The sequence below is a fragment of the Sitophilus oryzae genome, unplaced genomic scaffold (assembly GCF_002938485.1).
Source record: "Sitophilus oryzae breed Bouriz unplaced genomic scaffold, Soryzae_2.0 scaffold_1442_pilon_pilon, whole genome shotgun sequence".
Taxonomy (NCBI): domain Eukaryota; kingdom Metazoa; phylum Arthropoda; class Insecta; order Coleoptera; family Curculionidae; genus Sitophilus; species Sitophilus oryzae.
The window spans coordinates 6,778,901-6,805,252 of record NW_022146107.1 but is presented as its reverse complement, the minus strand read 5'-3'; the positions used below and the strand labels follow the sequence as shown (position 1 = coordinate 6,805,252).

The following is a 26,352-nucleotide window of genomic DNA, read 5'->3' as shown; positions in this document are numbered from 1 at the left end:
TCAAGAAAGTACTCACAAAACAAGGCAACGCCGCGCGTCTATTCGTTCAATTCCGAGCAAAATAGCGAGGCTCCACGAAGTTGGGGCCTCGCTCGCCAAAGCGAGGCCCCATCGACAGGTCAGATTTTGATGCCAGACGAGACTTCTAGGGTATTAAGATATTCTTTGGTATGATTAAAAAAAGCGGTGTCAAAGAAGGCTGGGGAATGACAATCGATGATAATTTTAGCGAAGTCAATCTCTAGACGTCATTTACTAAAAATTGACATAAAACTTGTCAATTAAAGAATTAAGTCTTAAAAAATTAACATTAATTAAACTTAATAGGTACTAAATAGGCTTAATTTAAACCAGGGTTGGCATGATTTAAATCAAATTATTTAAATCATGATTTAAATCGTGATTTAAATCAAGCGATTTTTTTAATTATAATCATGCCATTTAAATAAAAAAAATAATTTTATTTAAACTTTATTATAAATGAAAAAATAACTGTAAAGGTAATAAAAATGTGTTCTAGAAAACTATAAAAAATGTTTCTATAAAAGATATAAGAGATAATAAATCGAAAAGTAATTGTAAATGTTATAAAACTATATAAAAATATCTATTCATCAATTTAAATGTTTGACCGATTTTTGAAGTAATTTCATATGAATCCATCAGATCGCTAAACGCAGGGATTTATTTTAAAATATATGTATAAGTGACAAAAATTCGCTGTTCGAATACATATCATTCGCAGTCTAGTGCAGAACTAGGTTCTTCTGATATAGAGACTACATCTTCATTCCCGAGAATCTATAATAATCGTTGTCAGGAAATATGTTGTTTTATATTTTTTTTGAAACTTAAAAAGCTTTTTTGAAATATTGGTCCACAAAATATGTGGAAAAATGACAAACGCACCCTAGAATTATTAATGTTATCGATATCGGGTAGGGTTATAAAGATATAGCCATTCAGGATAGGACTTTAATGGGAAAGAAGTCCAAGTCATTTGAAAATCCGATTTAAATATTGTTTTGATTTTTTTAAAAAAATCATGATTTTTTCCAACCTTGATTTAAACTAAATAGGTACACCATTTATTTTTTAACCTCGCCAAAATTATCCTCGATTTTCATTCCCCAGCCGTCCTTGACGCCTTTTTTTTTCAATCATATGATATATTTGTAATGAAATGTCAAATCGAAAAATTGTATACGGAAATACTGAAATAACTTAACTTATTTATTTACATCCTGTATTTGTTTGTGACATTATTTAGGAGTGATGCTTTACGAATTACGCCATAATTAATAATTTTTAGCTTTAATCTACAATAATTTATGTTTATCTCATACCAAAATAAACTTCGACATTAACAGTAGGTAGGTATATCAAATGACTGCAAAAAAAAATTGTATTAACTACAAATCCGTTATACGTATCTCCCTACTTAATTTGTTACAAGGTACGATTCAAGGCCCTATTCATTGTATGGAGTAATTCAAAAAGGTTGAAATAACTAGGTAACCTTTAAAAAGGGATACGGCATATGTTATACATATCGTTTCTATAATATTCTTTGTTTTAGCCCTTTTTAACTTATATTGCAACGATGACAGTACTTTTAGTTTAAATATAGATATTAAAATTTAAATACCGTATGATCGAAAAAAAAACAGCGTCAAGTTGGATTGGAAATGGCGATCGATGACATTTCCCATGTACCTAATTTTACATATAAAATGACAGCGATCTTCATTTCATAGCCATCGCTGACGCCGTTTTTTTTTCGATTGTATGGTATTATATATTTTCTTTTATGGTTTTTAGATAAAAAACAATCAAAATTTTATCACCATATTTGTTGTAAATTTTAATAAACCAATTTTGTGTGTGACCAAATATTTTTTATGTTGTTATAAAATATTCCTACCTTACTTATACGTAATTAACTCAATGAGATCATTAAATAGTCTGGCACATTCATATAGGGCAGATCGTATTTTCAGTCATTTTTGGATGTCGTTTGTGATGATTTTAGTCGAAAACATTCATCATATTATATTATTAGAATTTGTTATTAAAAGAAATAATTAGATTGGTCGGTTGGTCACAACCTTTGAAATGGAATCACTCTATAAAACTGATATTTTGAGAAAACAAGAAAAGACTGCCTTAATAATTTAATTTAAAAATGTAATATTAAGTTTAAAATGAACGAACAATATAAATGCAGTCGTTTAGAGAATGGCGAATGCGCTAGAACAATATTAAAAGGCAACTGAATTACCTATCTTTCAATCTTCCTACTTATTGCTAATTAACTTCTTTGCTGATGTACCTACACTTCTAATTATACTAACTTTAATAGTTATACAGTGATTTATTTTATTTCGTGGGGTTAGAATTTTGCATCTCAGTATTGTAACTTATTCTAGTAGTAACAAAAAATGTATGAACCATAGTTTTTTTTAAATATCTAGGTATATTCTTTTGTTTAGAGAATTTTAGTATTAGAAAAATCTATAATATAGACTTTGGTTTTAGATTACATATGTTTGCGGTTGTTATAAGGTACTAGTATCATCTGTTTAATCATAAATACAGTTGCTTAGGTTTATTAATATGTAAAATATTTGTTGTTTTAATCATTTTTATCCAACAAACTAATTATACTAAAATTTTAATTCAAATGACGAATGCCCTTTACTGTTAAAAAATATATATCTTCATGTTTTTTGTCGCGGAAATCTGGATGCGATTTTCCTTAAGCCGGTCCCACACGATGTGGCAAACACCTTCCAACGTTGGACGCATGATCATTTGCCCCCACATCGTGTATAAGAGACACTTCTCAATTGCCATTTATAATATTGTCGAAACGCTGGGAGCATCGTGTAGGGGTGGCTTTATGAAATTTCACCGTTGTTAACGTTATATTAGTATTATAGCGCTTGAACTTTTCTTCATTATATGTGTTATATGATCAAATCTTTCTTCATATCAAGTTAGTGGATGTCTTAAGTAGGGAGTATTTCATTAAAAGTCACACTTGAACGTATATTGTTTTATTATCGGAAACAATAATTATATTGTTGTTCTGCTTAGATTTTCCTTGATGGTTATGTCATGGTTTCCTGTGATGCCGTGAATGCCGTCCCTTATATGAGAAGCACATTCAAAAAGTTTTGTAGTTTTGACTTTGAAAAGTTGAAAATCAGTATTTAAAATGTTAAACAAGCAACTGTAATTTGACAATTTTGGGTGCATATTAGAGAAATATAGAAAATATAGTTAAAAATGAATTATTAATAGAAATTATTAATAAGAATAATTAATAGAAAAATATAAACCGATGATAAAAAATAAAATTATAACATAAAGTTAGTTTTATTACAAATACAAATAATGACAAGGATGACTGTCTTTCTTAAGGGGTCTAATGCTTAAATAGTCAGTTCTCGATGTACAATACCACTGATTTAAAAAAAAAGTAGTACAACAAAATATATAATCTGCTGGTCTATAATAAAATATTTTATTTCAAACTGATAACTCAGTGTCATCAGAATTCTTGTGTCAGTGTAACGTAATTTTTAAGAATGCCTTTAACTTCAGAGCAAAAATCGATTATATTTACGCGATTAAGGGATGGGGTTCCCATAAGGGACATTGCAAATGCATTAGGGATAAACAAAAAAACAGTGTTGTTGGCTAAATCCAAAATTCGAGAACATGGAAGTATTGTGACCAGATCTTATAGACCAGGAGTTCTATCTGGGACTACTAATTCTTGTACTACATTTTTTATTGCAATGATACCTAATTAACTAAAAAAACACATATTAAAATCAAACTTTATTAAATCAAAATATATAGTGTTGGGCTAAAACTTGAATACATATTCACAGTGGCTACCTATGGCTATAATCTTTATTAGCTGTGAAAATAACCTATAAATATGTCAATTTTACCTTTTATAATAATTTTCGCGTTTACGTTATACCTGATATCCTGACGTATCTGGTGAATCTTTTTACCATAGATAAATGAAACAAGTTTAGTTTAGTTTCAATGTAAATACTATTTGGCGCTATTCTTGCAACGGTCGCGACCCAAAGTCCCTAGTGGATGGACGGGTGACCCTCTGGAAACTCTGTCGTGCTGTTGTTCCATGGCAAGAGTGTAAAAATCTATTGACACATACACTGCTCATTTCAGTCCGGTTCCAGGTCAGATGAGATCGGATATCTCATGAGTAAGAGTCGATTTAGACACTCGCCAAGTCGGTAGGCCATTGACCATGATATTGCCGAGAACCGCGGTGCACAAAGCAGGAACCGATTAGCCCAAGCAGCAAAAAGCTTTAACCATCTTAGAAAGATCCTATGCAATATGCACCTGGATATTGCTATAAGAATACAGGTCCTAAGGTGCTACGTATTCTCCACGCTCCTATATGGAGTGGAAGCTTGGACCTTGACAAATGCAACATCTAAATGCTCGGAAGCCTTTGAAATGTGGTGCTATCGCCGGATGCTCAGGATTTCATACACTTACCATGTCACAAACAATACCGTGATCCAAAGAATGCAAAAGGAACTAGAAATTATACATGGTGTAAAAGTGAGAAAAATGGCATACCTTGGGCATGTGATGCGTAATGATAAATACCAACTTATCCAACTAATATTGCTGGGCAAAATAGATAGTAGAAGAGGTCAGGAACGCCGACGAATATCATGGCTGAAAATATTAGACAGTAGACGAGAATGACGACCGTACATTTGTTCAGGGCGGCTGTCAATAGGATTATATATGGACCAGCATGATTGCCAACATTCCAACATCCATAGAGGATAGGCCTGAAAGAAAAAGAGAAGCAAAAAGGTGACGTTCACTTAAAATTTACTTTACTTACGTAAGTTACGTATCGTATGATACAGGTAGCGTTTCAGTATACTCGGAAACAATATTTTGTCGGATGCTGGTAAGGTCGGATCCTGTCGGAACTTGTATTAGTTTGTTTAACATTGGATATATTGTAAATCTTCTTAACTGAATTTTGTCCTATTTCTTTTAAATGTAGTTGAACTGGAATTGCACAAGTGTTGTACAAGAAAAATGGAAAAACATAATTTACAGAAGCAAACTGAAACCCTTCCTGTATGAATATGTGAGTAACCAGACCAGTTGCTGGAACGGAAACGCGACGAGCTAGAAACGATACGTGTATGATAATGAGCATAGACCTTAAAGCATAGAAAAAAAATTGTGTGCACTATCTGCGCATATTTGCAGTAAAACTTCTTACTAACAGCTATTAAAATGAAGGATTTGAAGGACATGTTTGAAAAAGTGTAGTTTGAAATGTTGAAAAAGTAATAAATTAAAAATTAATAAATAATTCGATCGTTACCACTTTTCGCCTCTTTAGCTCGTGTGTTACATAATGTGTGTCACGGCTTTGAATTTTTATTACCACTGCACGTCAAGAAGTTTCACTTCACAAAAAATCAGCCTTTTCAAACGGATTATTGAGTGTGGAATCGCAAAATGAAATTACCTACCAGTATTTCGGCCGTCCGAATATCGACCCCATAGTAGGCTCATTTTAGTCGATGGGATACTTAAAAAAGTGGGGATAAAAATCTATTTTATTTCTGTACGGCAATTGGTAGGGAATTCTCGTGTGTTGATCCGGTTTCACGTGGCTTGCGTTTCGCGCAAAAGGGTTAAGCGTTCGTTACAGAACTTAAAGAAATCCATTGTGCATATTTGACAAAAAGAAAACTTTATTCCTGTCTGACACTCGTTGTCACTCGGTCAAACTTCACGGTTGATAGATATTTGTCCGATATTGTTCAATAGTTAGTGCCGTACTGTTTTATCGTTTTCAAGTTTCCGAGATCTCTTGCGAGCCGGTAAAAATCAGAATTCGATGTTCGACTATGGTTCTTTCTGCACAATGTTTTATTAACCCTTCGAATCTTGTGTTTGCAAGAAAACGGAAGAGACTGAAGACGTAACCGATAATATTTCATTTTATATCTAAAACATAATATAATTATATTCCATTATTATAGTCAAAATAGAATAATATTTTATAAAAAGTACCAAAGATAGGATTAGAGATGAATAATAAAAGAAACTCTTATGCGAATACGAATTATGTTGCGGTGTTTGAATCCGAGAAAAAGAAAAAACCTATTGGTAAGTAAACTATTAAATATTTCAATTTGTTTGGTAGTTTGTACCTATAGTACGAGTAGCGGATGTAAACCTATTTATTAATTTGGCAATATAATATTTATAATTTACGCTTTACAAAACTTCGGAGTTGGTAGAATATATATTTATTTATCGTTTTAATTACATATATATATTTAATTGAATACATAGTATTTTATTTATACCTTAAACTTAATATATATTATTGTTTAATGAGAAATTGTTCATGTAATATAAAACGTCATTGAAAGGGCACAAGGACACGACAACTGCGTTGTTTTAAAACTTATATTAAATAATTAAATAAAAAACTAATCCTAAGCTTCTTATAAATTTTAATTTTATAAGGTCTTTGATGTAGGTATAAACTTTTTTTGAAGATATACCGTGTAATCAAAAGAAAACGGCTCCAAAAACGGTTGGAGAGTGTATAGTGACAATCGATGATAATTTTGGCGTCAGTCTCTAGATGTCGTTTTATAAATTGACACAAAACTTTTCAAAAATTAACACTAACTATGGAAAGGTTAAAAAAGGATAGAACGTTTCCAGATATAAATCTATTTCCTAAAAATTTATTTTTTCTTGAATTACTATCTACACCATTTAAAAATCATTTTTACTCATTGTAACATAAATTACAACCTTCCTAAAATCAACTGGTAGTAAGCACCATTAAAAAATATATAGGTACGGAAAAGTACGGACCCAGTAAATAACGTCTAGGGCTTGACCTCACCTAAATTATCATCGATTGTCATTCTCCAGCCGTCTTTGGCGTCGTTTTTTTTATGGTATGGTATAATGAATATGTAATGATATTAATAAATGAAACGTTAGGTATATAGATATTATTGTTAGGTATGGTATTAGTTCAGGATTATTTTTATAAAAGATGTTAGTAAAGTTCCATTAGTGTTATTATACCTAACAGGAAATTTGTACTTTAAAAAGGCGCAATCTAAAGGTGGGCTATAAAAAAGCGTTAGGTAGAGCACGCGATTTAATTTGCCTAAAAATAACTATTGAAAACATTATGACGTCACTTAAGGTAGAATCTATTGTATAATACGTGTCGGACTATACCAAAAAACCTTTGATCAATACCATATGGAATAATATAATTCTATGGAATAATATTTGAGTCTAATCTTTATCTATATATGAATATGAAGTAGTATTATCAAGTAGGTATGGGATCTTCAGAAAGTACAGATCTTTAGAAAGTTTGTTTATTATTACATTATATTTTTATAATATAATTTGATAAATATATGTATGTATGTCTCCAATTTTGTCTACATACGTGTATATCAATAAATGCAATACTTATATAACTAACTAACTTTATATACTTATATAAAATCTAAAACCTAAAAATTAATATAATGGATGATATTCTTTAAACATTACCCTCAAAAAATATATATGTAGGTAATCTAAAAGTTTTGTGATGAAACCATGATGAAACCTTTAATGTTATTTCTCATAAGAATTATCTATCAGTTATCATCTAAACCTGCATTATCATAAAATACTCATTGATCACGCTATGTATTTCATCTTTTGACACACAATTATACAGAGTTCTTTACCACATACGACACGGAGTATTGTAGCTAAACGATTAGATTTTTACGAATTGTAAGTATTGAGTGTAAAGGACCATCAGAACTACAATTTAAAAATAATTTTACAAGATACAGAATGAGAATGAGAGTGTCCCAAATAAGCAAAAAATATTATAGTTGTATTTTTTGTAACCAAAAATATTATAGTTGTATTTTTTGTAACCAAACCAAACACCTTGTATATTATCCTGTGTTTAGATTTTGCGATCGAAATAAAGGTAAATTTGATTAAGTATTTACTGAAGTTTATTTATTGATCAGTTTTTGTGTTGCAATAATAAAAATTATGCTACCTTATACAGAGTGTCCAAAAATTTATATTAAACAATGACTAGCTTTAAACGGCAATAACTTGTTTAATTTAATGGAACACCCTGTATATTTTACGTAAATCAGATGCACAATTTAATTGTCTATCAAATTGTATTATACTATTTTTTACCGATCTCTTCAAGTGTTCGTAGAAAATGCATTTTCTTATAATTTGGACCTCATTTATCACTATACCCTGTATATTGTAAAGATATTTTTAAATAAGTGTAGTGCTCTAATAGTCTTGCAACGAACCCAAAACTTACAATTTGTAAAAATACAATTTGTAAAAATCTATTCGTTTAGCTACAATACTACATGTCGTATGTGGTGAATAACCCTGTATAGATGTATGTAGTTGACGATTATAATAATAACTCAGATTAAATTTAAAAATAGAAACTTAAATATTTTTTATTACAAATTTTTAAGCCAACAAATAAATTAAATTTTAAAAACTATTTCATCAAACCATAAAAGTGTCATTAATAAAAATGTGTTACTTTGTTCATTATTTTTAGTGGACTTATTATATTTATTTTTTTTTTGTAAAGATATTAATTTTAAGTGCCGGAGCTACACCAAGCTTCATAGACCTACATCCAGGTTCCAATTCTGGCGGATCTATAACATTCTAAACTTTAATTTTATTTTAACTAAATTTTGTTTTGCATGAAGCAATCTGCGTTCAGACGATGTATAGTCCGTCAGGGAAACCTTATGTTTGCATTTTGCCAATTTTGCCAAATCCTTATCACCTGATCTTAGCTGTTCTATCTATTTGGTAATAGAGGTGGGCAAAGATTGAACGAGTCGTTCATTTGAACGCGTATTAAAAATGAATCGTGTGATTCGATTCACTGCTTAGAATACGGTTCATTCAATTGAATCGTTACCGGCACGGATCCATAAAATTTGAACGATGAGCCGTAAAAAAGAATCGTAAGAATTGAATCGGATCACAATGCGATCGTTCGTTCAAAGAGTCGTGAGAATTGATTCATTGTTTATAATACGGTTCGTTCAATTGAATCGTGACCAGCACGGATCCATAAGATTTGAACGATGAGCCGTAAAAAAGAGTCTTGAGAATTGAATCGGATCACAATGCGATCGTTCATTCAAAGGGTCGTCAGAATTGATTCATTGCTTACAATACGGTTCGTTCAATTGAATCGTGACCAGCACGGATCCATAAGATTTGAACGATGAGTCGTAAAAAGAATCGCGAGAATTGAATTGGATCACAAGATCGCCGGCGCCCGGCTTCTCAAATTATAGCTGGTAGTGCCAGTTACGATCTTGTTTTTCTGAAACAAAAAACTGAATTTTGTCTGTGTATTAAACAATGCGGTAAAAAGTAACACCTTAAAAATTGTATTTCATTTTTTGACGAATGCTTATTTATAACAACAGAGACGTTCATTTTCATAACTTATTATTATATTAATTTCTGATTCAAATCCATATTTATTTAGAATAATTTATTAACTAATACAATTAAGTATGTAATTAATTAATATTTGGGCGGAAATAATGGTGGTATATTTAATTAATGGTATATTCTTTTAAAAGATATCCATAAAGATTTAAATAGTTTTCTTTTGGTATACAAATGGGCCAGTAATATTATAGTTTTGGTAGTTATGGGTATATTGCTAAATGAGGTCTAAATTATAAGAAAATAATTTTCTACGAAAACTTTGAAGGGATAGGTAAATAATGATTTAATACAATTTGATAAACAGTCAAATTGTGCATCTGATTCTTCTAAATATGCAGGGTGTTTTATTTAACTTGTTTAATTAAGTTATTGCCGTTTAAAGGTAGAAATTATTGAAAATAAATTTTTAGACACTCTGTATGAGGTAGTATTATTTTTATTATTGCAACACAATAACTGATCAATAAATAAACTTCAGTAAATAATATAATTATTATTTAAAAACTATGATACCCCTGGGAGCCTTAAAATTTTTACTACAATTTCACAAAATTGAAAATATTTCAAAAACGGTAAGGTTTTAAATGTGATAAACCTTAATCAAACATACCTTTATTTTAATCGTAGAAACTAAAAATGTAATAATATACAGGGTGTTCGGTTTAAAAAAAATACAACTTTAATATTTTTTTATTTATATGGGCCATTCTGTATCTTGTAAAAATATTTTTAAATTGTAGCTCTAATAGTCCTCCAACGAACCCAAAACTTAGAATTTGTAAAAATCTAATCGTTTAGCTACAATACTCCGTGTCGTATGTGGTGAACAACCCTGTATAGACTAATAGAGTCGCTTTTCAAGGATATATTGTGTTCCTATACCTAAACCTTCTGTAACTAACTAACTACTTAAACCTTCTTCATACTATACCAGTGTAGAATGTAAAATGTATGGGGATATCTGTGCATCTAGAAACCGCGCCCTTACAGACCTATTGTGCCTCCTTTTCTTAAGTTATAACTCATCAATAAGTCTGAGAGCATTGACCAAAGATATTAAAACTCGGTTTGAATATCTTTTGAAAACTGCATGAGTTTAAATATCTTTGGAATTGACAAAGGCCAGTATCTAAAACGGTTTTAAAGAGGTTAGCTCTCCATCTCCGAAATCAGTGGTACCAAATTTATGACACGAATGGTTGTCATCTCGCCGCACTCAGTGATGAAGTACTCTGGTGTTTCCCCATTCTCCTCACAGAATCTGCATTTGCCGCTGTTTTTTAGCTTTAATCTACAGAGGTGTTCATCGAGAAGACAGTGTCCTGTTAAAATCCCAAGATTTGTCTTACGTAAATCAAGGAGAATCTTTGATTTTTCTCGGTCGTAAGTTCTAAGACATTTCTTCGGGTGTATTCTTAATTTCTATCCCTTGGTGTGCTGGCACCCAGAGTAGGAGAACCTTACACTATATCAGTAATAGACCGTAATTTATTTAAGAATACGATATAAGTAATATATAAACAATATAGGTAATACGATATAATTCCTCTATTTTCTTTTGAAATGTAAATATTTTCATTATTGAAATATTTGGTCGTCACATTTGCGTTAAGAATATTTAAAAAAGCGCGTCCACTGCGACTTTCAATATCTGAATAGTTCAGTCAGTGCTATGGATGTAGGAAGTGGTGGATTATTTGTTATTAAGCAAAGCATTATAATATTAATAATTTATTTCATTTGTTACGTTTATTGTATTAAACGATTTGATGCTCAACGTCTAGTTAACCAGATTAAAAAAGGCCGTTTGTAAATATGTAGGTCGTCGGTGTAAAAGAGACCAAATATTAACTCAATTATTTACTCAATGTTTTATGTACATAAAATAATTCTGCAATGTATATAGAAGCTATGTCTGGATTACATCATATTATTATATATAATTTTTTTCTTCAACAATATAATAATCAGTCAATAATTATTATTATTGCACAGTATTAGTAGATAGATTTGTGCACGATGGGCATTTACTAATGCCCTTATTGCTTATAAGAGTTTATTTTTTACAACATAATAATATAGTCAATTTGAATGCAAAATGTAATAATTAAATTGTTTAGTAAACTCTTTTTAATGCGCTCGCGCTCACTAATACAGGGTGGCTCATTAGTGCTAGGAATCGTTGTCGTTGTCGAAGATATGGAAAAAGTTTTATAAATGGGGCATAATATCCTAAAAATATTTTGTTGTATACAGGGTTTTGCCAAAAATGTTATGTTTTATTTTTTTTAAATTGAACCCCCGCCCATTTTTCTATACATGTTTGGATTTAGCATAAAATTCTGCATAATATCGCTATTTTTATTTTCAGCCGTTCTATTTTTATATTTACTGAAACTTTGGTTAAAATCAATTTATCCGAAAAGTGGTTACAAATTAGAGTGAATTCAACTTTACTATTAATACTTAAGCTATATTTTCCTAAATAAGGATAACAGAATAAATCGGAGAAGGAAAATTTAGATTATCCTATACAGGATATTTTTATGGCGTCATCAAAATCGGAATATTTAAAATGCTATCTCAATTTTTTTAAATAAGCTGTATATTATTTTTCTTTTAGATGCAAAATTAAAAAGAACTTGAAAAGAAATAATTGAACATTTTTTGTACTTAAAGTACGAAAATATATTATATTTTATAGGTGGCCCCTCTACTAGTCGAAGTCATAATGACATCAAATTTATCATGTCAAAAAACACCCAGATACCAATTTTCATCCAAATATCGATTATAGTTTAGAAATTATTTGGAAAAAAATGAAATAAAAAGTAAACTCCTACACACCTCCTACACACACAAAGTATTTTAGTACATATAGTTTATAAAAACTTTTTTACTAATTTTTATCTGCAGAATATGCTGCCGAAGTTACAATAGAGAATATAATTCAGACCACCCTGTAGTAGAGAAATTTCAGTGATCATTAGTGTAAGTTTCAACACAGGACAAGACTTCATTACATCTGTAGTTTCATAAAGCTGCAAATCATTTTCTCTTTGAATTGCAATCGCCAGAGAATTATAAACATCACATACCTTTTTGACCCAGCCTTGAGGTCATATATGAGATAAGGGACAAAATAATTTTCTTTCTTATAAAGAACGTGAATAACATTTTCCATTGACTGATATAGGAAAATCCCATTTGTAAATTTCTAATTCAGTATATTAATAACCATTTACTAGTTATAATTTGGTAACATACCGTCGTTGCATCTAATTACTAAATTGATATTTTCGCTTTTTTAACAACATAGTGTTTTCAGTTGAATTTCAAACAGTAGCGGATGAAAGAAAACCTACAAAACGAATCAACCGTTACGCTCGGTTATTTCAAAATTGTTAGCTAATTTGTTTACAACACAAAAAATGGAAACTGTAAGGTTCGGGATTAGAACAAAATTGAATATCAGATAGAAAGGGACAAGTGGTGTAACAAGGAGACATTTTTCAAAACTTTTAGTTTTTTTCTTAGTTACAGACATTTAAATACAAAAGTATTTCTTCTATAAAAGGCATTTGGTGGTAATGAACCTACTGCACAAATAAAAATATACAAAAAATACCCCTAAAAAAGGCAGTATGCAAAAAAAGTATATTTAACCCATAAAAGGTCTAAAAATGACACATACTGGGTCAAATATGAGACAATTACAAGACGCACGTTTAATGGCCCTGCAATCGTTTATGTTAAATGCTGAAATAAAGATGATAACGCAGAAAAATAGACATATTTTACATATAAATTTATCTTTTTATTAGCAGAACTGAAATAAAAACAATCTAAATTAATAAAAAACACCTACAGTTCATACCAAATAAACTTTTAGTCACGTGATTAAGCTTGACCGGCACAGCGTTGCCCACTTTTATATGTTTTCTTTTAATCAAAATATTTTAGTTAACAAAAATAAATTAATTATAAATATATAAACAGTTATAATTAAGGGACATAAAGGGCCACTACTACCGCTTTCCCGTTCAAAATATTCTAATAAAATTGCTATGGGTTTTTTATTGCTATTGTGCTATCTTTTAGGCTTCGCACTAAAAGAGGTTCTAAAAAGAACAATGTTCGACTGCAAGGTCTGCTAGTAAAAATTTTCAAGCTTAAAGTATCACAACATTACTTATTTAAACCAAAAACTCGTAATACAAAAATAAGTGTCAAAACAAATGCCTAATGTCAGGAAATAAATAAATAAATGCGGCAACTTGACATTTTTTACAGCAGAGCTACCACCTAAATTTCCAGAGCAAAATTTAAATCCCAGTTAGTCAGCACGGCGCGGCGGCGGCGCCGAATATGTCCATGTTTGGCAACAATGAATTTAAAAATCGCGCCCTCGATTACGTAACTAAAAGTTTAATTGATATGAAATATAGATATAATTCAAATCAAAATACAGTGTAAAGCAATTATATTAAATTAAAAACTAAGAAAAAATATTTAGATAATAAGTGACATTAAAACATTAATAGAGCCACTTGAACGGTGAAACAAAAAAAAAATTATATATTTCTCAAAATCTATTTTGAGACAAACATCTCGGCAGTGCTTGCAAATTTGATGATGGTTATTTTAAAACATTATTTACCTCAATAACTACAGTTTTATGAACTACAATATGAAAAATTTTCTTCCCGTATATTAAGGTTACATCTCCGCTGCTTACTAACTTTTTATTTTTTTTTTGTTATTTTTTTGTTACTTTTTAGTAAAACTCTTTTCTCATTTTTTTTATATACATATGTAGTTGTATTTTAATTATGTATTTCTTTAGATTAGTAATTTCTCATTCTGAGAGTCAATCCCGGGATCTCGGGATTATAGATTCTCATCACGAGATTTCAAAACGGGATCCCGATCCCGAACATTGGACACGCTAGTACAATGCGTATTTAATTTTTGGTTTGGTTTGGTTTGACAAAAAATGATAGTAACAGAATAAATAAACGGATTTTTATGATTTTAAAACTAATTGGCTTGCAACTATCTAAGTAAATTTATTTAATCAAAGCGACTAATAAATGAAAGCATTGTCAATCAATCTAGTCAATCAATAATCATTATAGTCTTAAACGATTAAATTTAAATAAATATCTATTTTCTGGTGACACGAAGAATCCGATTTTAAATACTTTAAATGCTTTTTTTCGTTAAAGGACTAAGCTGTTGATATTAAGTGCTTATAGTATTAGTTGTGATTAATTTAATTGATAATACGTGCGTAAATCCCTACCTTTTTGTTTTGTTAGATTAGTTTTTACATTAAATCGTCAATATAATCCTAGTTTATTAATCACTCTATTTTTTTGTATAAAATAAAAATAATACTTTTTAAAAACTTATATTTGCTACATACTTCCTTATTAAACTCTTATTTATTTAGGCTTCCAGAATATTATAAATATTTAGAAACGATTAATTAGATTATCTTGTATTAATTTGACGTTTTTTTATTAAATATATTTTTGCAAAATAAAACAATGTCAAATTATTGTGTCTATCAAAGAATTGGCTAAATTTGTAAGAATGTGTATATTGGAGTATTATTTTAAAGTATTGAAATTTTCAAATATTTATTTTCTTTCTATATAAAGGATAATATATGTATATCGCTCTTTCATAGATAGATATTATAAGATATTACGTTTTAATTGAATAAAATATGTCTATTTATTTGTTCTATGAATTTTAAAGCATAACATTGTACAAAATGTGAGTATACCGGGTGCGTCTCAAAAGTGGCTCACCCCTATAACTTTTTTATTTTTTCAGTTAAAAAAACGACATTTGGTATGTTAGTATATGACATAAATTAGAATTAATTGACGTATTCAATTGTTTTCGGTCACTTCCTATTTCACCGGAAATTGCTACAACTTTTGATTTTTAAATAGCATCCTGGGTATTTTTTTACTTTATTCGGGAGAAAATAACACTCTGAATAGAATGACATATCATATGTCAACTTTTGACATTTTCGCATATGGTTTATTTAAAATTGTAACTTGCGGTTTGTAACGAAAATTTGACTCAAAATACCAAGTGTGTGGTATCAAATTATTCGTAAAAAATGCTTTTTCTAAATATGCTAATGAGTCACCCTCGTTCAATTTGAAAAAATTGACATATGATTAAAAATCCGATTTGGGCATTTTCTAACTGGTCAGGACACTAAAAATATTAGACAATCAAATCTATTTTTTCAAGGCTCCTTGAATAAGAATTAGTATTTTTAACCTATCCATGGCACTCTAGATTGAATTTTAAAATACGATTTCTTATTAAGCGAGAACGTCAAAAGTTGACATATGATATGTCATTCTATTCAGAATGTCGTTTTCTATGGAATAATGTAAAAAAAAACACATAGGGTGCCATTTGAAAATCAAAAGTTGTAGTCATTTCCGGTGAAACAGGAAGTGACCAAAAACAACTGAATACGTCAATCAATCCTAATTTATGTCTTATGATGCACTCAAATCTCCACATACCAAATCTCGTATCTGTGAAAAAATAGAAACTTTATTATAGTTATATTTGTTATAGGGGTGAGCCACTTTTGAGACGCACCCGGTATTTCAGTTAGGTTTTCAGCTTTAGTGTTAAAGATTCATAAATGTTTCATACATACACGGATAGTACCATCAGATAATACAAAATTTGCAATATAATAATTTTCTTTAAAATGGTATGAAAATTTTGAAAAGTATAAACAAGATAAACAATTTTAGAACAAACAAAAATTTTTTATGAAGAATGCATTAGTCTCAAACACAATTTCTTTTGTCGATCGGTTTTTCCTCTTGTAAAGACAATCCGAGGACATACTGTACATTGAGTTAGCAATTCTTTCTCGAAACTTTTATGCAATAGTCGGGAAATCACTATTTGTAATAAATTAAAACAATAATTTTTAACAAATAAGTAATTTCTTATGTCATATTTAGGTGTGATCCCATAACAGCCATGCATGCGTCGTGCTCTTGCGGAAGTCTTGTACTGGTCGGTCTTGGTCTTGGTCTTACAGATTAAAAGCCAGTCTTGGTTTTGCTCTGGTTTATTATATCTGGTTTGTTGTAAAACAACCTCTTAAATTTCATTTACACAGGACGGTTTTTATTATACCTTGAAAATTGGATAATTTAATTTTAAAAACTTGTTAACACAACCAGCGACCTCCAACTTGATACAACCGGGCCACGCGCCCATCATATAGGTATACTAATTATTGCTCCAACTTAATAATTTCTTAATAAAACAACTTTTAATCAACTTGTTGTAAATATAACAGTGTGTTGATTATTTACACATAAATTAGTAGCATGTCTAAAATATTATTAGATTTTCACCAATTATCAAATGTTAGAGCTTCAGTTTTCGGATAAATTCATTTCATATACCGTGTGTTGCATCGCCGACCTGAACATAGGAAATTTCATATAAATTTTAAAGATGATGAATAAGTTTTCCCCATTTTATTTTACAGATAAAAATATTTGATACTTTTTAAAGAACTTAAAATGAAGCAAATTGTTCACTTTCAATAGCTTCTGCAAATTCCTTTTGGAGTTATGAAAGATGAAAGATAAAAGAATACTAAATTAAGTAAAAAAATGATCCGGCTCTGATTAGAATAACAAACATAACTTTATTGATGCCAAAAATAAATTTAAAAGATATGATCTTTTAAAATCAAGCTATGACAATAAATACCAAATTAGAAGATAATTTTAAATAATGCGGTCGTGGCTAAACAAATATAATAATTACAGTTGGGGGTTGGAACCTTTGGTGTTACACAGCAAAATTTGGTGATTTAGTGTTTTATTTTGCTGTGTAATACCAAAGGTTCCATGCCCCAACTGTAATCTTCGATGGCTTCACGGTCAACGGAACTGAATCTTTATCGTATAAGTTTAGTAGGGGAGGATCGCCTAAGAGTACGCGTTCCCTAAGAGTACGCAGTCGCCATATTTTAAATTCGGCAACTCTGATTTCACGTTAACTGCATTCAGTTACCGCCAATACTTCTCCGAGGACGATGTTAAAGTTTATTGGTGTTCGCGCTTAAGGTCATATAAATACGGTAAGAAACTCGGTTTTGCAATTTTTTTTATAATATTTGCATGATTAAATGTAAGCATGACGAATGGAAATACTTTCCTTCGTTAAAAATTCTTTTATACCCATTAAAAAGCGACTCCTATAGTAGGTTATCATGTACCAATTTTAAGGTTATGTTTACATTTTTCTCTAGAAAAGGCCATTAGTGTAATATTCTCACGCGGTCGCCAAGAGTACGCAACCAAAGAGTACGCGCGTACTCTTAGGAACCCACTACATTATTTTTAGATATCCATAGTCCATACTCAAATCCACATCAAGATGGGAAAGTATAAAAGGAAAAGTGACCGAGAACTAAAATTTACTCAGGAAATGTTAGTCCAAGCTCAACAACGTATTGCAAAAGGAGAGAGTAAAAGATCAGTAGCTAAATCATTCAATGTCAACGAGTGTTCGCTCAGAAAAAGACTACGTTTGGTATATTATACTTAATAGTCACATTTCAACAGGATTTTATTTTTATAACTTTTAGGGCACTGTTCCAGCAAGTTTGGGAAGGTTTAAACCAATATTTACGGCAGAACAAGAGAAAGAATTAGCGGACCATATTCACGAACTTGATATCCGTTTTTATGGATTACGCGTTAGGGATGTAAGATCTTTAGCGTACCAGTTTGCGGAAGTCAGTCATATTTCGTACCGAGCTAATACAGAAAAAAAAAATGGCGGGCAAACATTGGGTTCAAGCCTTTGCCGCACGAAATTCATTGTCCGTGAGGAGTCCAGAAAAATGTAGCCTAGCTCGCACTATTGGGTTTAATAAAATACAATGCGACAGATTCTTTCAAAATTTAAAATCTGTTTATTCGAAAACAAATGCTCCAACACATAGAGTCTTTAACATGGACGAGACTGGGCTTTCGACGGTCCCAAACAAACTTCCCAAGGTCTATGCTCCCAAGGGTAAAAAAACTGTTTCAAAAGTAGTCTCTGCCGAAAGAGGCCAATTAGTCACCGCTGTCTGCTGTATGAGCGCTTCGGGTATCTGGGAGCCACCGGGACTTATTTTCGCCAGAAAGCGCATGAAGGATGAGCTGTTTTATGGCGCACCAGTAGGTACATTAAAGATGATTTCGGATACTGGATATATGAATTCGGAATTGTTTGTAACTTGGTTAAGACATTTTTGCGAATTCGTAAAGCCAACCAAAGCCGATCCAGTGGTATTGATATTAGATAACCATGTGTCCCATTGTTCGCTAGAAGCCATTTTATTTGCTAGAGAGCATTCCATCATTCTTTTAACTTTGCCTCTCCACGGAAGCCACAAGATCCAACCTTTGGATCGCAGTTTTTTCTTCCCATTAAAGTCAGCCTTTGCAAATGAATGTGATAAGTGGATGGTGAACAACGCTGGCAAAGCTATCATTTTTATTGGAAAAAACAAGTTAAGTGCGTACTCTTGAGTGATCCTCCCCTACTAAGATTAGGTTATTAGGAGCAGATATTTGGTTTCTTAAATCATGCAAAGCCAATTCCGTGTATCCTAGTTTTATTAAAGTTGATATTCCGAAACGTAACGTTAGTGATAAGGTAGAGAAAATTGCAAAACAAAAATGGCTTGATTTAGAAATCAAATTTCTGTATAGTAAACGAAATATATGCTTTAAATTGAAGCCTACGGACTTTACAAAAGACTTACTTATAAGCTAACTAATGTAGAGTATGAATGTTTGTATCTCTTCAGAGAAATATGTTTGTGGTTATCAATTCAAAGTTTGTTAAGAAAATGTCCATTTTGAATAATAAGTTTAAAAAATTACAAAGCTCTAAAAACAAACATGTTTTCAAAGAGACATAGTAGAGAATCTTTCTTCGCAGACTTTTGATAAACAAGAGCTCAGTTTATTAAACAAAGGTTTAAAATTTGGTGATTGGTCTTTTATTTTGAAATATAATAATGACAAGTTATGTCACATTACGACAAATCTATTATGCTTTTCTTCCGCAGGTATCTGTCAAAAATATCCAAAATAAAATCAAAAAGTTATATTTTCTATGAAAAGTTACAAAAAGTACACTGTAAACATACTAGAATATTTAAGTAATCAAATAAAACACACTGCTTCAAATGAAGATGGATCGGATTATTTTTTTAATTAATTTAGTACTCTTTAGTATCTTTCATAGCTCCAAAAAGAATTCGTAGAAGCTATTGAACATGAAAAATTTGCCAAAACACTTTACTTGTTACAATCATCAACAGTTTGCGCCCAGTGCAAAAGTAAAGTAAAGTGTTTTAGTGTATTGTGGTGAATTAGTGTTGTTATTATGTAGTTGTAACACCAAAGGTTCCAACCCCCAATTTTATTATAGAATTTGATGAATATATCAAACAGTGAAAGAAATTTCCGTTCAATTATTACCTTATTCTTTTACATATTGTATACATGTTATGTACTTAAATTAATATTCACCTTGTACAGAATATAATTTCTAACACTATACATATAGTAAAATGCATATTTTTATCGCAGAATGACTGATACATACTGTTCACTTTTAAATACCTACCATTCATTGATAAATTTAGTTTTGTAATATGTGGTAATATTTTAAATGCAAAACAAATTATGTATTCTATTTTACTTTTTTGTGTGATTTTTTAATGTATTCAATAGATAGTATAAATTTGTAGCCTGTATTAAAACTACTTACTATTTTTTTTGGTAAAACCCCAATGGACTTACAACCCACTGATCCTAACTTAACTTAGTACTAATTTGCTAACAAAATAAAGTTACTAACTAACAAAATTAATAATTTGAACTGAACCGTTCAGTCTCATGGTACCCAATCATACATACTTAGCGACCAATGAATAGCGATATACCGGGTGCGTCTCGAAATTGGCTCACCCCTATAACTTTTTTATTTTTTCAGATAAAAAAACGAGATTTGGTACGTTAGTATATGACATAAATTAGGATTGATTGACGCTATTCAATTGTTTTTGGTCACTTCCTTTTCAACGGAAATTACTACAACTTTTGATTTTTAAATGTCATCCTCGGTACTTTTTTACTTTATTTGATAAAAAATGACACTCTGAATAGAATGGCATATCATATTATGTCAACTTTTGACATTTTTACTTAAAAAAAATCGTATTTTAAATTTCAACCTAGAGTGCCATGGCTGTGTTAAAAACACTAATTTTTAATCAAGAAGCCTGGGAAAACTAGATTTGATCGTCTAATGTTTTTTTTGTCTTGTACTGGCCGGTTAAAAGATGTTCAAATCGTATTTTTAATCATATCTCAATTTTTTCAAATGGAATAAGGGTGGCTCATTAGCATATTCGGAAAAAGCATTCTTTTACGAATAATTATTTGGTACCTCACAGTTGGTATTTCGAGTCAAATTGTCGTTTTGAACAGCATGTTACAATTTCAAATAAACCATACGCGAAAATGTCAAAAGTTACATATATGATATGACATTCTATTTAGAGTGTCATTTTCTATCCAATAATGTGGAAATATACCGAAGGTGTGATTTAAAAATCAAAAGTTGTAGTCATTTCCGGTGCAACAGGAAGTGATTGAAAATAATTGAATTTGAATATGTCAATCAATTTATGTCATATACTAACATACCAAATCTCGTTTTTTTATTTGAAAAATGGTGAGCCACTTTTGTTTTGGTTTGCCACTTTTGTGGCATCGGCGTTGGAAACATACAAACACGGTATATAAAACCATAGCGACTTACATTTTTATATAGCATATAGCACAAAATAGCTAGATATTCTGTGCATATAGTCTGTCCAACGAGCCAGAGCGTTCCACAGACAACATCCAAAAAATGACAGAAAATCCAATTTATATGCCTGTGGATTAAAATGACAAACACAACTGTCAGTTTTATGTATTTCTTTGTTGGACGGACTGTTATTGACAGAAAATAACTCATATTCCTTTTCCTAATATCCGTTTTCGTTTGACAACCAAACCAAAACAATATTTATTCTGCTGTGCAAATGTAGTGCGGATCTAGCAGGTAAAAAAATCGAATCTCATCGTTTGGGCAATAAATTAGCTTCAATCGAGGTCACGATGATGTGACATATACTATTTCAAAATCTTTGATTTTTGAGCACATCATTTATTTACATTTTTTGGTTACACGACCTTTGCCAAACTACTGTAAAATGAATATAGAAAAAAACATCAAATTATCTGTAATTTGGGACATAGTTAATTAGTTTTAAATTATTTCATATCTACATATACCGTGTGGTGCATCGGAACGCGGGACAGGAAATCCAATATAAATTTTGAAAAGGTCAAATATTATCTCTCCAGATGATTTTATTAAAAATTTTATTAGACTTTTTTGAAGAGGCGTTAAAGTTGTACTGTCGTCTAGAATTTCATTTCATTTGCATCTAAAAGTTATTTGCAAAAATCTACCTTCAAACTATTAAAAAATTGTAATACGGCCTAGAGAAAGCTACAATTAAAATACAAAATGTGACATCGAATTTGACAAAGACACTATCACATTTTTGCTGTTATTTTAATGGTAGCTTCTCTGGGCCGTATTATAAATTTTACTAATTTGAAGATAGATTTTTGCAAATAACTTTTAAACGATTATTCCAAATTAAACGAAATTCTAGAAGAAAGTACAACTTAACGCCTTTTCAAAATAGTTTTGCATTAAGTCATTTGGCGAGATAATATTTGACCTTTTTAAAATTTACGTGGGATTTCTTGTGTCCCGCGTTCCGATGCACCACATGGTATAATAATTTTTATTAAAAATTTGTTGAACGACCAGTATTTATTTGCTATGCCGTATTATTTCCATAAGGTCTTTCAATTTAGTTATAATTGACCTTCTAGTATGCTCTATGACTAAGACTCTTCCATGAGCATCTCACGTGTCTCAAATTACAGACAATTATATATTTTTAATGAAAGTAAAAAATAAATAAATTTAAAGACAATATGAACAAAAGCAATAGCCTCATTCGTTCGAGTTCTCTGTGCTTACTACTCTATAGTTAAGTAATTTATTGTTTTTGTCTTGCTTCGTTGAAACTTGGTAACAACGCCAACCAGTGACTATTTAAATTCTCACTTTGTGAATAACAGAAGAAGAATGAAGTATTCTATAAAATAAAATAAAATTTAGTTTTATTCACAGCCGATTTATTAGACAGCTAGTCGACTTACTAGTATTTATATGGAACTCTGCGCAACTACCTAGATATCGACCATGACGTTGTAAGCTGAAGAGGCATCTAAAGCTAATGGGATTGACGGACGAATCCATGTGCAGGTTCTGTCAATTCGAAGAAGAAGCGACAGAACACATTTTATGTCGGTTCGACAGCCTCACAAATTGGTGATTTTCTTTTTTGTGAATCCTGTGAAATTTGTGATTTGTGATATTTCTTTACTACATTTTTGAAAAGGATAGGAGTGGAAAATGTAACTTAAGGATCAGAAGAAAAGAGGACAACAATACTCACAGTGGACAAGACCGATATCACCTCGAAGAATCTAATCTAATCTACCTTAGGTTATGTAACAAGTCCGATTTTGAACTCCATTGAAGCTCCGTTAATAAAAAAATATTGAGATTGGTAGTCTGAGTGAAGCGCGGTTACTCAAAAAGTAGCGAAGTCGACTAGTTGTATAATGAATAGGTTGTGGTTTTAATCATCTAACGATCAAAATAAAGTGTTTTGGCTAATTGAGGTAAATTAATATTAGCACAGATTATACAGATTATAATCTTTGTTTTTTCTTTATTGTTTTTCGTGGTTCCAATTTTCGGAATCGGGCACCAGTTAGGTTACTAGTTTGCGCACATAGCACGCCTACTTATGGCCTCTAAAATTGTGCACAACGCCTGACTGGCACAGTTATTAGATATCGGAAAACCGAATAGCGTCATGCAGTATTTACGCCAAGGATTTACGCGTACCTTATCATGGTTACGATATCCATGAGTCAATTTTTAACGCAACACCCGCTAATAACGTTACCGCCTGACGTAATTTGCGGATCAATTACACCAAGCGCTATTTCTAAATAACGTTTAAGTAAAAAAACAAATTTAAAAATTGCCTAAATGGACATGTGCGGGTATTTGACAACCGGGGCCGGCCGGCGAGATCTTTTATTTTACGTTATATTTGAATTGTTTTGAATTATTACTTTAGTTTTATTAGGTAATTTGATATTTAAGTAGCTGGGATTAGTTTTAATTAAATAAATATGGCCCAAAATATGGATTCCACCTCTTCCAATATTAAAGAACCTATAAAGAGGCTTAGGTTTACAGCAGATGACGACTTAGCCCTTCTAAGAGAATTTGTTGCCCTAAACCCACTGGCAGACGTTGAACAATAAAGCACTGGAAATAAGCACTTTAGCCCTTTAGTTTTAAAATACCTAGTAAACAAAACAATTTCAAAGTTTTAAATTCGAAGTTAGGTTAAGTTTAAATAGCGGACGCGACGCGAACAGAATTCTTTCTGATCCGATAACTATAAATGAAGAGAGTTAATACCACCTCACGTAAAGGAAATAACACCTGGCCTTATTAACGTCCATGGACGCTATTCGGTTTAGCGATATCTCTCTATTACGCTGTTTATTGTTATTTTACGCGAGTTTATTTTTGCGCACAGGAAATTTTACTCGTCTGCACATCGTCATAAAAAACAATTTTCGTACCACGAATTAGGGATAAGATTTTTATCTGTATACATATAGTATACCTAATTTTTGTGATATTAGTTTGTTGTAAAGCGATATACAATACCTACTTGAGGTTCCAGGATTGGACCATTCTATATATTTATTCACTTATAACATCTTTGATTCTATTAGTGCCATACGTTATTTTAATTTTTATTAACTAAAAATATTTGTACGCCAATTTACTATAATTAGTACCAGCTATTAAGATAATTAATAAAATCACCATGAATGTGTATATATTTTTAACTCTGTGTATAATTTTACCAATAAATATAATAGATCTAGCATAACTTCGTGATCAATTAAAAAAAAGTACTAGAACCCAAAACACAATATAAAATATAAAGAATTCCGATAACTAATTACATTAATAGTTCCTGTGTTGCATGGACCTCTATTAAAATTTATACTTAGTGCAACCGCATTAGTTATTACATTAACTAGAAATTAAGATTTTATAGGTTCCATGATCACTGATTTAATATTATTTTAAAACATTTTCTTTACATTTTCAGTATAGTTGCGTTTTTGTGGTATCTATAAAAGTGGTACGTAGAAGGTAAGAACCACAATTGGTTTGACCACAGCGTTTGACTTTAAAATAATTTTAAAATTACAATTAAAGTATACATTTAAAAGTACTGAATTTACCCATTCTATTATATTTCTAGTTAATGCTGTTTATGAACATTTTTTTTAATATTATAATGAAAATCTTCATCTTTGTGGTATATCTATTGGTTGTAGTAATATTTTTTTTTCTTTTTAACCGTGGCAGTTGTTGTATTTTGTTTGTTTCAACTTGTATGTATGTGTACATACGAAGTGTATATACTTCATATTCTTTCCTACTTCGTATCTTCATCCAAAATAAACATCCACATATTTTAATATGTATAAATAGCCCCTCTATAGGCTTGGTGCATTTCAGTTCATTTTAAAAATTCCGACCGCAGCGCTCCAACGGCCGGAATTCGAAGTGCCGGGTATAAAGTATTTCACGCAGTCCGTTTAGGTCGATCGCATTGAAATAATATTAAAATCGTTGTTTTGTCATAATATTTAAATATTTGATTTTTTACTATAATGCAGTTATTGAAATTATAAAACACTCAGGTACGAGGTTTGTAATGGAACACTTTTTCGGGTAGTAAAAATAGGCGCAAAAGAACCCGAACTAGAGATCGTGTTGTATTGTAACAATTTCAAATGTTAATATTATAGCCTATAGGCTTGGTGCATTTCAACCGATTTTTAAAAATTCCGACAACAGCGCTTGCTACGGCAAAAATCAGAACTGTCCGGTTACTTTATTTCACGCTGTCTCGGTTACTGTTCATGTTTATCGTTTGATTAAATTCATGTAAGTATGTTGGGCCTTCTTTTATTTTTATTGTTTTTCAATTTATAATTTTAGGTACTTATACCAGTTTTTTCCTGGTAAAGGTTGATTCTCACTCTCACTATACCTTCCATATAAGCTCCCTTCCGTTTCTGTTCCGTTTACATACAATATCATACCATGTAAATGAATAGGACAATGCACACTATCCGTTTCATTTCCCTTCCGTTCCATATCCTTTCCTTCCATACATTTTTTTGACGGACGGACTGAAGTGTGTCGGAAACAGCTTTATCAAGTTCTTACATTTGTACCAGCCATGTTAAAATTTTGCTGATATTTATTTATTCTTTCACCTCTTAATTAAATCTGTTACCTTTTGAAAAGATACAAATTTTTAAAATAAAACTTTCGTAATGATATAAATTGTACAACAAAATGTATGGAACTGATACGGCACGGAAGCTTACGTATAGCGTCAAT

The 26,352-nt window shown here is 30.8% G+C and overlaps 2 protein-coding genes across 3 annotated transcripts in view; both read left to right on the top strand.

Moving 5' to 3' along the window:
• Window positions 1-26,352, top strand: part of LOC115877170 (putative inorganic phosphate cotransporter) — an 86,398-nt gene that overhangs the window by 5,133 nt on the left and 54,913 nt on the right. Inside the window, exon 1 of one of the 2 annotated variants that reach the window (XM_030893331.1) lies at window positions 5,678-6,204. The exons of the other annotated variant lie outside the window; for it this stretch is intronic. Within the exon in view, the coding sequence (XP_030749191.1) occupies window positions 6,126-6,204 (79 nt within the window). The 5' untranslated portion in view covers window positions 5,678-6,125. Of the gene's footprint in view, window positions 1-5,677; window positions 6,205-26,352 lie in introns of those variants that run through there. 2 annotated transcript variants of the gene reach the window in all.
• LOC115877171 lies at window positions 17,714-19,535 on the top strand. The gene is made up of 3 exons (XM_030893332.1): window positions 17,714-17,767; window positions 18,034-18,222; window positions 18,278-19,535. Exons 2-3 carry the CDS (start codon window positions 18,067-18,069, stop codon window positions 18,539-18,541), a joined length of 420 nt encoding a protein of 139 aa, XP_030749192.1. The 5' UTR covers window positions 17,714-17,767; window positions 18,034-18,066; the 3' UTR covers window positions 18,542-19,535.